General features: G+C 64.6%; 1 protein-coding gene across 4 annotated transcripts; it reads left to right on the top strand.

Annotated features, from left to right (window-relative positions):
* Positions 1-6,855: 6,855 nt before the first annotated feature.
* On the top strand, positions 6,856-10,481 carry TMEM200B (transmembrane protein 200B). Of its 4 annotated transcripts, XM_046661594.1 has the most exons (3): positions 7,522-7,628; positions 8,936-9,020; positions 9,538-10,481. In XM_046661594.1, the coding sequence occupies exon 3, from the start codon at positions 9,558-9,560 to the stop codon at positions 10,479-10,481; it is 924 nt and encodes a 307-aa protein (XP_046517550.1). In that variant the 5' UTR covers positions 7,522-7,628; positions 8,936-9,020; positions 9,538-9,557. The 4 variants fall into 4 exon arrangements, with proteins under 4 accessions (XP_046517552.1, XP_046517553.1, XP_046517550.1 ...); XM_046661596.1 differs by lacking the exons at positions 7,522-7,628; positions 8,936-9,020 and adding an exon at positions 6,856-7,059; XM_046661597.1 differs by lacking the exon at positions 8,936-9,020 and having other exon boundaries at positions 7,516-7,628.
* The last annotated feature ends 517 nt before the right edge of the window (positions 10,482-10,998 follow it).

Raw genomic sequence — 10,998 nt, forward strand, 5'->3', positions numbered from 1 at the left:
AATCTGAGGCTCCAGAGGGGCCAGCCTCTGCCCCCTATCCCCACCCGTGGCGTGGTGCCCAGAGCCTCATCAGCACTGTGATTTGTCACCAATGGAGGTGCCACATCCCGTGGTATTTGTGGCAAGGACTCCTGGTTGTCTCTCAGTATCCGTTTCCCAGCCTCCCTCAGAGCTCTGGTGGCTGCATGACCCGGTTCTGACCAATGGGAAAGGAGCACTCTGGGTGTGTGCATGGGCTGTTGTGCCTTTAAAAGGGGTGGGAGGAGCACTCTCCTTTCCACTCCACTCTCCCTGGCTGGTCCACAAACTCGGGGAGGGGAATAGTGAGCATCTTCAACCCCAGAGACAAGGCAGGTCCACACCTTAGGGGTGGCAGAGCCACAAGATGGAAGGAGCCTGGGTCCCTAACTCTGGGGGCCTCCCTGTTGACTCTGGACAGCTAATGCTCCACCTGTAATGAGAAGGAGAAATACAGTTCTGTCTTGCTTAAAGCCACTGCTATTATTATTAGTTTTGAGGAAGATTAGCCCTGAGCTAACATCTGCTGCCAATCCTCCTCTTTTTGCTGAGGAAGACTGGCCCTGAGCTAACATCTGTGCCCATCTTCCTCTACTTTATATGTGGGATGCCTACCACAGCATGGCGTGCCAAGCAGTGTGTAGGTCTGCACCTGGGAACTGGCAAACCCCAGGCCACTGAAGTGGAATGTGCGAACTTAACCTCTGCGCCACCAGCCAGCCCCAAAGCCACTGTTCTTAAATTCTCCTCTGGCAGCATCAGCGGAGTCCATCATTCTGTCACTGAAATAAAACAGTCATGTGATTAGCTGCAATTTAACAGGTGCTTACCACGTGCCAGGTGAGTCTGCCAGCTCTCACTGGGGCGCACTGCAGTAACAGATCACCCTATCTCAGTGGTTTACAACAAACACAGATGTCCAGCTGGTGTTACACGTTGTGCTGTGGGTTGGCCGCAGCCCTGCCCCATTCTAAGGCTCGCCTCTCCGCACAGTGGTGCAATTTTCCTGATTGACAGGGCAAGGGGAAACAGGCAGGCAGGATTTCCTCAATGGAGGTTTTCTTTCCCGTGGTTCCTGCTCTGAGCACACCCAGAGGAGTGGAGGGCAAGCAGATCTTCACAGGGAACCTCCAGCTGCAGTCCCTTGCCGGGCACACCTGGCATAGCTGAGGCCATAGGTGGCAGGCCTGTGCCCACAGTCACACTTCTGGCCAGCAGCCCTACTCCAAGCTGTTGGTGGGAGATCGCCCAGCTCCCAACATTCTGCCCCTGCCCCCAAAGCTGGCAGTCACTTGTGGGGACCTGCCGCCCTCTCCAGGGCTTCTGAGAGAATCTACATGCCCACCCCCACCCCTGTGGACCTCCTGACCCCATCCTCTCCCTCGAGTTCCCAAGCTGATTGGACCAGGGATAGCCATCTGATCCAAGCTGAGCCAATCGCAATGTCGAAGAAATTGCAAAAGGACCCAGAGATGATGGAGAAGATCAGAGCTGAGTTCACAGCAGCACAGACAACAGCGCCGACAGCGGCAGCTAAGGTTTCCTGGCAGCCTTCCAGGCGGCCCTGCGAGCTCTTCACGGGCACGGAATCCTCACGACCCTGTGAGACGGGGAATTGGCGTGTAGTCAGGTGAAGAAACCAAGGCTCAGAGAGGTGAAGTGACTGTGCTGCGATTATTTGGGCCCGCACGTGGCCGAGTATGTCCCTCGGGATTCACCCCTTGGCCAGGGTGTTCAAGACTCTTCAGGACCTGCTGCCAAGTGCTCCCCTGCCCCGTCCCCTGCCGTTCCCCCGACCTCCCTTCAAAGGACTCGTCATTCCTTCCCTTCACGCCTGCTGCCTCTGCACTTCAGCAACCTCTGCCTGAAATTCTCTTCAAACCTCCACTCAAATGCCCCCTCTTCCAGGAAGCCCTCTCTCTTCCTCTCCTCCTATACAGGTGCCCCGCCCTCAGCACTCAGCACAGCCCAGCGTGGCACTCCCTGTGTGTGTCCCTCTTCCGTGCAGATTGGCCTCCTTAAAGGTAGGACCAGCTTCAAGTGGGACCCAGGGGTCTCTGCTGAGCCCTCTCACGCGCTATTCCACTTCACGCTCCCAACACTCCTTGGAGCGGTGTCTTCCATCACATCTCCATTTTACAGAGAATGAAAGGAAGGCTCAGGAAGACACACTGATCTCTGTGGGTCACACAGCCAGTAAGTGGTCAGGCCACAATTCAAGCTTCAGTCTCTGACTCCTAAGGCTCTTATCTAAATCACTTCCTTCTCCATCTTTCCTCATTCCTGCCCCCGAAAGAAGAGTTGAGGAGGGTCCCAGGGGACGGGGGTAGGGATAAAGCAAGGGAACTGGGAAGGGTCAGGGTGGGAGGTGGCCAGAGCAGTAGGCTTCAGGGGCAGAACCAGAGGACCTGGGAGGTAGTCAACTGCTGCTTAGAGATCCTTTTTCCCGTGGCCACCAGGGGCCCCATCTCCCTCTGCAGCTGGTAAGTTTCCCCAGCCCTACCTGCCCCTGGTCCTGCCCCTGGTCGGCTTGGAGCCCCACATCGAGCACTTGCTCTCAAGTGCTCCCAGAGGAACAACTCCAGGTGCCATGCTAACAGTTTATAAAGTCCTTCCCCGGGTACATATGGATCGGGCCACTCCCCTGCTTCAAAACCTCCCATGGCTCCCAGGGGACTGAGCCCCAATCCTCAGCCTGGTGTTTGACGTGCTCTGCAATTGAGCCCTGACCCCTTTCATCTTGTCCCCTGCACCCCTCTAGCACCTGACCCCACATCCGTGCCTCCAGGCTGTCTGCATGCTGTTCCTGCTGGCTGGAACACCCTCCCCCTCTGCAGCCTGAGACCCAGCAGGAATGCCCCCTCCTCCATGAAGTCCTTCCTGCTGCCTGCCCCCTACACAGAGTCAGCTGTTGCTTCATCAGCTTTGGTGGATGGGTTGGTTCACCCCAACCCCTGAAGCATCTGGATGGGGCCCAGGGCTCGCTCCTCTCCGGTCCCCAACAGCTAGCCCAGAGGGCGTGGTTAAAGAGATACAATCATGAGCCTCAATTTCACAGTTTAGAGGCAAGGAAACTGAGAAGCAAGAACCAGCCAAAGGCCAGAAGACCCGGGCCCCACCAGGCGTCCCATCCTCATCGTGGCCCTTTGAAGTTGTGCTGCCATTGTCCCCATTCTGTGGAAGAGGAAACAGACATAAAGAGGCAAACTGACTTGCCCACAGTCCCAGGCCTAGTGGGAGGTAGCGTAGCATCGTGGCTAAAACCCGCCGCTACCCCTGGCTCTGCTGCTGACCGGCGTGTGACCACCGGCAAGCCTGACCTCGCTGAACCTGTTTTGCATGGGCGACATGGGTGACAGTGGCACCTCACTCGCAAGGTTGTTTGCACAGTTGAGAGGGTAACAGGCATGAAGGACCTGGGAGCCAGAGGGAGCTCGAAGGGCAGTGACTTCCTGTGGTCATCCCTCTGCCTGGGGATTCCGGTGGAGGCCAGCTGTGCCCTGTCCCCAGGAGGGTCTCATCTCCTTGACCTCCCCAGTGTTACCCAGCTCTGCCTCCTCCTCTTCTCTGGGCTTCGGAGAGCAGTGGCGACGGGGAACTCACTCTCCCTAAGGGCTTTGCCCGGGGCCCAGAGGCACCCGCAAGAAGCCCAGTCACTGAACTCAGAGCTTCCACGGGGTGGGAGGAGACGGATTTGGGGTTCACATCCCAGAATCCTCCAAGGGCCTGGGCCCCACGGGGCCCCTGTGACTGTGGGGCTGGAAGCCCAGCTCTGCCATTCACAAGCTGGGTCACCCTGGTCAAGTCACTGCCCCTCTCTGGGCATTGGTTTCTGCCCCTATAGAGTGGGGCACTGGGACTGGGGTTCTGGATTCCCCTTGCAGATCCCCTCTTACTGCATCGGCCCATAGTCCTTCCTGTGAAGGACACAGTACTGACAGGAGCTGCGAGGAAGCGCTGGGAGGTGCTCAAGGTCACCCAGAGAATGACTGAGCAGCAGCATCAAAGTGCCGTCTCAGAGCCACGCTCTCCCTCTGAACCAGCTCCTGGATTCGCAGGGGAGGTGTAGTCTGGCGGGCGGGAGCCGCCCTGGCACAGGGCTGTGTCCTCTGAGTGCCCCGGGGTGGCCCAGACCCAGCCAGCCCTGTTGTTCCTCAAGCAGAGAGGACAGAAGACAACGTCCCAGGCCCTGCAGTTCTGTGACCCTGGGGTGGGGCTGTGACATGCATGACAGCTACTCCCTCCCCTTGGTGGCTTCTAGAGAGGACATGGAGCCTCAAGTAGGCAGGGACCTCGGGGTCACCGTGTCCAGTTCTCAGCCTTCACAGAGAAGCCTGGGGGAGAAACATTGGCCACTCTGGTCCCCAGGAGACAGCTCATCCAGGCCCCTTCTGGTTCAGAAGTGAAGGAGTCCAGGTCACGTGGAGGCCAGCGCAGATTCCGGAGGGAATCCGTGTCCCAGTATTGAGGCCAAAGGCTGCCCACACAACCTCACACCCACAGGGCCAAACCAAGAGGGTGGAGGACATCCCCCTGTGGAGGGGGAGGGCACTAATTGGTCTGGCTGTGTGTCTATGAGCAGGTCTCTTTGCCTCTCTGAGCCACAGTTTTCTCATCTGTAAATTGGGCATAATATTGACCTTCTAGAGCTCTCAAGAGAATTAAATGGGGTCATATCCAGGAAAGGGGACCTATCTCCCCCCCAACCCACCCCACATGACCCCAGGGAAGGTTTCTACAGCCCCCAAAGCCTGCCCTCTGTGCCTGAACCCCACGGTGCGAGGAGGGGAGGGCTGCTTGGTGCGCCTTCACTTTGTGCAGATGCTGAACTCTTAAGCATTATTCCCCCTTTTTACAGATGGGAAGACTGACACAGAGAGCGACATCCTTTGTCTCCTGCATCTGTGCCGGGGCCCGGGTGGGGGACACAGAGTCCAGTCGAGGGCCAGGGCTCAGGGGTGAGCAAGACAGACGCAGTCCTCCCCTGAGTTCACCTCCGGGGTGACACAGACAGGAAATAGACTCAGTTCCCGCGAGCGCAGAGCTGCCGAGGGAGGCTCCTGTGAGGGCGTGTAACGGAGGGGCTGACCCGGCCTGGGGACAAGAAGACCCAGAGAAGGTCTGAGTGATGACCGGGAGCCAAGGGGACCACCAGGGGAGTAGGCGCTCCCGACAGGAAGGCAGGCGGGCGCCAGGCCCCGGAGGCCAGGCCGGAGCAGAAGATTTGGGGACGGAAATGAGTTCAGCCGCCCAGGAGGGAGGAGGGTGAGAGGGGTGGGGTCGGTGTGTGGAAATGAGCAGGGATTTTAAACCGCATTTGACAAGAGTGGGAGCCGCTGAGGGTTTTAAGCAGAGCGTGAGGGATGGGTTCAGGTTCAGTGTTGAAAGATGCCTGGTGTTCTGCAGAACAGCCTGGAGCAGAACAGCGGCCCTGGAGCAGGGAGAAGGCGAGGATTCGAGATCCAAAGAGCAGGGTGCACAGGGCTGGGTGGATTGGCTGGAGGGGGAGTGGAAGGAGCCGAAGGTGACCTCTGGTGTAGTCGGCCTTGGGTGGGGGGCGGGGCAGTGGGACCCTTCACAGAGCGGGGAAACCGGAGGAGGAGCAGGGCCCAGAGAGACTTCCCGGGGAGGCGTCTGGTTGCTCAAAGTGAGGTCAGGCTTGTGGGGCCAGGCAAGGGGAGCCCCAACATCTGGGGAGAACAGAGGGGCCGGGGAGGGGGAAAGCCGGGAGGGGCAGGCAGGAGGAGCAAGTGGTGGGGGCCTGCGGAGGTGGAGGAGCAAGGACAAGGACGTGGAGACTGTGCAGGCTTTGGTCTCTAGAGTTGGGGACCCCAGAAGAGCAACGAGCAGGAGAGGGACCGGTGTGGGCGGGGCGTTGAGCCAGCGGCAGGAGAGAACGCGATGAGGGCGGAGGTGGGGTCAGTGTGTGGGGAGTGGATCAAGTGTAGGGTCGATGCGGCGGCGGGGGGTTGGGAGGTTCCAGCAAAGGAGATGGGGGAAGCAGGAGCGGGTAGGAGGCAGGAAGGAGGCCGCTGCCTCAGTGGAGCGCAGAGAACAGCCCAGATGCGGAGCGAGGCTTTCTCTTCCGAGCCCAGGCCGCGGGAGCCTTCAGTCCCACGCGGGCGGCAGGAGGCGACCGTGGCCTCGCTCTCGGCCCCACCCACTGGCCTCCTCGGGGACGCCAGTATCCTCAGGGTCTACCCAGCGAAGGAAGTTCGGCCCCGGGTGGCCTTGGTTGCTCTCGAGGATGCCTGGTCTCCGGGGGCCGGGAGAGGGGCTCCCGGGGGCGCCGATGTCATCCCCAGTCTCCTGGGCCGAGCCAGAGGGCCGAGCCTGGGTTCGAGGCCGGCCTGTGCTGTGCAGCTCCGAGACCCGGCTCGGCCACGCGACGCGAGGCGGGGTGGCCCAGACCGGCGACTTCCTCGAGTTCCTCCGCCCCTCGCGGGGCGCACAGCCTGGTCTCATTACCGCCCATCCCCCTCCCCTCGCGCCCCGCGCGCCGGGGGGTCTCTGCGGCCGGGGGAGGGGCGGGGTATAATCAATCCCAGGCCGGAAATTCCTCCCGAGGGGCCCGGCTGGGCTGCGGGAGCTAGGGGCCCCGCGGAACCTGGCAATCCGCCCGCACCACCCCTCCCCCTCTGAGCCCGCCCCCCGCATCATGGAAACTGGGCCGCCAGCCGACCCCCTCGCTCCGCTCCACATTCTTGCCTCTGGGGGCGGGCGGGGCGCGGGGGCTGGGCCGCCTCACGGCCCTGGGGACCCTCCTCTAGATTTGGGACCAGCCCCGCCTCCCACTCCAGATCGGGCGCATCTCCTTAGGAGAGGTCAGGGAGCCGGGCAGAGCCCGCCACGCTGCATCTGATTCACTCTGCTCCGAGAGCCGGGCCCGGCCCTACCCCCCGCCCAGCCCTCCGGATTACTATTCATAGAGCGCTCGCCGGGTCAGCCCGGGCTGCGCCCTGTGTTGCGTGTCTTGCCCCCACGCCAGATCTTCGCCTCTCAGCATCTTGCAAGGCAGACACCATTATGCCCATTTTACAGGTGAAGGCAGTGAGGCTCAGACGGGAAGGGCTGGGGGGTCTGGCGGAGCAGAACCTGGGGCCGCCGCCTCCGAGCAGCTTCCCGGACGGCGCTGGGCATCAGGGGCTCTCGGACGCCCCCGCGAGTCCTCTGTCGGGAGCCTGGGCTGTGAGCTGGGAGAGGCGGGGCAGGGCGCGCGGCCTTCGAATCCAGTCTGCACGCGCAGGCTGCGGAGCCGGCCAGGGGCTCTCGGGCTCGGGGTCTCAGTCTCCCCAGGTGGGAAGAAGGCGCCTTCCCAGGCCTTTGCGGACGACGGAAGCCGGGGACTCGGGACCCCGGGTCCTCCGAGTCACCAGGCGCGCACGCGGCGCTTGCCTGCGCCCCTCAGATCTGAGCTGCCGCCTTCTTCCCGCGGCGGGGCCTGGCGGGGCGCGGGCCACACGGTCCCCGGGCCCCGGGAGGGCGGGGCGGCGCGGGGCGGGGCCGGGCGGGGCGGGGCCGGGGGCTGCGACTCGGTGGAGACCGCGGCAGTGCCGGGAGCCGCGGCCGGCGCGCTCGGCCCGCGACCCAACCACGCGCGGCGGCACCAGGTGAGCGGACCCGGGGCCCCGGGGCTCGCCACCCACTTTCCCCAACTTTTCGTTTGGCCCCTCCCTCAGGAAAGGCCCCGGGGGCGGGAGCCCGACCCTCTCCCTCCCGGGGACCGAAGTGTGGACGCGGGCGGAGGCGGGACGCCGGAGGGCAGGGGACCCGACCCAGAGCAGCTTCCCGCGGCCTGGGACCTTCGGACTGTCTCCAAGTTTCTGCCTCCCTGGGGTCCCCAGCGTCGACTCACGCCTTCCACGGTTTAGGGGTCTCAGAGCGTGTCCCCATTCCTCTGCCCGCCTCGGCCCCCTTCCCGCAGGGTGACCTTTCCGGAGTTGGGGCTGGGGCGCCAGCTCCGGCCTGGGGCGGGGTGGTCACTCCTCCGGTTTCGGGCTGGGGAGAAGGCTGCATACGCGGAGGCCGGGGTTGCGAGCCTCGCTTCCTCCCGGACGCTCCGTGGCGGTGCCGAGACGCGCCTGGCGCTGGGCTGGGGTCCTGGTGGAGCGCGCGCCGTGTGTGGCAGGGTGACCAGGCGGCCCCTCCGCCTCTCTGGCCGCAGCTCCCGTCTCTAACAGCCAGGCCTTGGGTGCGGTGGACGCTGCAGCTCCATCTAGGCCTCGGCCTTCACGCTCCCGTCGGAGGCAGGGATGGGGTGTCCTGCTTTGCGCCTCAGGGTGCGGATGGGAGCGAGAGGGGCAGCAGGGCCTCCTCCCTGGGGCCTCGGCGGCGGGTCCCAGCGCGGAGCTGTCTGGAAAGCAGACTGGGGGGCGAGGACGCGCCCCTGGACAGCCAGGTCCTCCCTCCTCTCCCGCGGCCCGTTTCCTCCCACACCCTCTCTTCCGTGGGGCCAACCACACGCGGCCCGGCTCCGCCCGCCTCGGCCGCGATCCGGTCCTCAGGCCGCAGGCCGGGCCGCACCAGCAGCCGGGAGGGGCCGAGCCGGGTGGCCTGAGGGGCAGGGCGGTGTGGCTTTGGCCGGGACGCGGGCCACTGGGGCCTCGGGCGGAGGAGGCCGGAAAGGAGGCCAGGCGGCGGGAAAGGGGGATGATTCATCCCGAGGAGCCCGAATTGGAAACGCTGCAACCTGCGAACAGCCTTGCCCGGGCCGACGGGAGAGCCAGGAGGCGAGTTCGCCCGGCAAGGCCCTGCGCCCAGGACTGGCAGTCCCCGGCCTCCTGCCCTGGCCACAGCCCGGCCGATGGGGGAGAGGGAGGCCTCTTCGCGGAGTTTAAAGAAATCCTGGGCAGTCTGTCTCTCTGGTCACGGTCAGAGCGGTCTTCCCGGAGTCTAGCTCAAGTCTCTCCTGCTGCAGCTTCAGGGCTGATTGAGGCGGTCTGGAAGGAGGGGCGGGCAGGAGGCGGCTGGAGTCGGTGACACCCCCTCCTTCCTACGCTGCGGTAGGTAAAGCGCAGTAGGGGGGAGGTGGGGCCCGCGAGCGACCCCAGCGGCCCCGGGCGGTCTGAGCGCCCCCCTCCCTCCTTCAGTACGGTGCAGCCACGTGCGGGGGTGAGGTCGGGCCCGGGCGGGACTTACCCTGGAGACGCCGTTGCCGGGGCCCCCGCACCTCCCGAGGCTCGGGATCCGCGGGCTGGCGAAGAGGGCGCAGGCGGCCGGAGCCCCGCAGCCGAGGATGCGCCAGGGCGCAGCCCGCGCCCCCCTCCCTCCGCTCCGCCCGCCGGCCCGGCCAACTCGGGCTTCTGCCGCGCGTCCCTGGCTCGGAGCTCCGCTGCGGAAAACCCGAGCGGGGGCGGCTCCCCGCCTCGCAGCCCGGGAAAATCCGCGGGTGGCCGCCAGGGATCTCCAAGCGTCCTGGGCGAGGCAGCTGGATCTTCCCTCCCGGATTTGGGCCCCCGACCTGGCGCTGCGACCCTAGGCCCGTCGGTTCAGCCCCTGCCTCCCATCTTCTCTCCGCAGAGCGCCCAGACGACGGCGGGATGACGGCTGGGAGCCCCGGAGACTGCGGGGAGGTGCGGAGGAGCCCCGAGGGCCGCGTCTCTCGCCTGGGCCGCCGCCTGGGCCGCCGCAGGCGCCCGCGCTCCCCGCCCGAGCCTCTGCGGGTGCGGGCGCGACTCCGGCTGCGCTCGCCGTCGGGGGCGTTCGCGGCGCTGGGCGCGCTCGTGGTCCTGGTGGGCATGGGCATCGCGGTGGCCGGCTACTGGCCGCATCGCGCCGGGGCCCCAGGGCCCAGGGCTGCCAATGCCAGCGCGCCCCCGCTGAGCGAGCAGCGGCGCGAGGGTCGCGGCGCCGGCCGGGCCCACGGCCCGCACGAGCGGCTGCGGCTCCTGGGGCCGGTGGTCATGGGCGTTGGCCTCTTCGTGTTCATCTGCGCCAACACGCTGCTCTACGAGAACCGCGACTTGGAGACGCGACGGCTTCGCCAGGGGGTGCTGCGGGCTCAGGCGCTCCGGCCCCCCGACGGCCCCGCCTGGGACTGCGCCCTCCTCCCCAGCCCCGGCCCCAGGACTCCCCGAGCCATAGGCTGCGCAGAGCCAGAAAGTTGGGATCTGTCCCCGCGTCGGGGTACCTCACCCGTCCCGTCGGTGCGGAGCCTGCGTTCAGAGCCTGCCAATCCTCGCCTGGGGTTACCTGCCCTGCTCAGCAGTTACCCGTTGAAGGGCCCGGGGCTGCCCCCGCCCTGGGGTCCACGGACCCAGACTGGCCATGTGATTATCACCGTCCAGCCCTCTGGTTCCTGCATCGAACATTCCAAGTCTCTGGATCTGGGCCTTGGGGACCTCCTGCTTGGGGCCCCAGCAGCTCGGGACTGTGCTCACAGAAGCTGGCCACGGCTGGACCGCCTCAGTCTGGGGGGTTATGCCAAGTTGGGAGGAGGAGGTGACTTGGGGGCCCGGGTTTGAGGAGCAGGGGACAGCCTGCTGTGAGGCTGCAGCATGGACCGTGGTAACAGGACCAGGAGTCCCACTGTGTAGTCGATGCTTCACTCACATCGCAGATTGAGGATGGATGCCCTGACCCCGCAGCTGCTAAGGCGTCCTGACTTGCATGTCGGCAGAGAAGTGCCAACTGCACGAGGGTTCAATAAGCTGGAGAGAATGTCTTTTAATGTGGAGTTTGGAGACCACCATGACTCGGCCTCAGGGATCCTTCAGCCTCCAAAAGTGGCCTTAACCCTGGACAGGTGCCTGAGGGGGCTGGAGGCCCAGGCCAGGGTGACTGGGAGATGCACCTGGTGTGTTGGCAAACCCCAAATGGTGGGCAAGGACCCCTAAGACTCGGAAGGTAGGTTGGGATGTGGCAGGCTGGGACAGGCTCCCTCCACGGTGGCACTGGTGATGGGGTTTGGGCCTCCGGGAAGATGGGCAAGGGGGTAGAGTTGAGACCCTCCACTGCCATCTGGGATGGGACCCAGGCTTT

The sequence above is a fragment of the Equus quagga genome, chromosome 5 (assembly GCF_021613505.1).
Source record: "Equus quagga isolate Etosha38 chromosome 5, UCLA_HA_Equagga_1.0, whole genome shotgun sequence".
NCBI lineage: Eukaryota > Metazoa > Chordata > Mammalia > Perissodactyla > Equidae > Equus > Equus quagga.

Coding starts and splice junctions, on each gene's coding strand:
- TMEM200B (XM_046661596.1), top strand. CDS start 9,558: ATGACGGCTGGGAGCCCCGGAGACTGCGGGGAGGTGCGGAGGAGCCCC.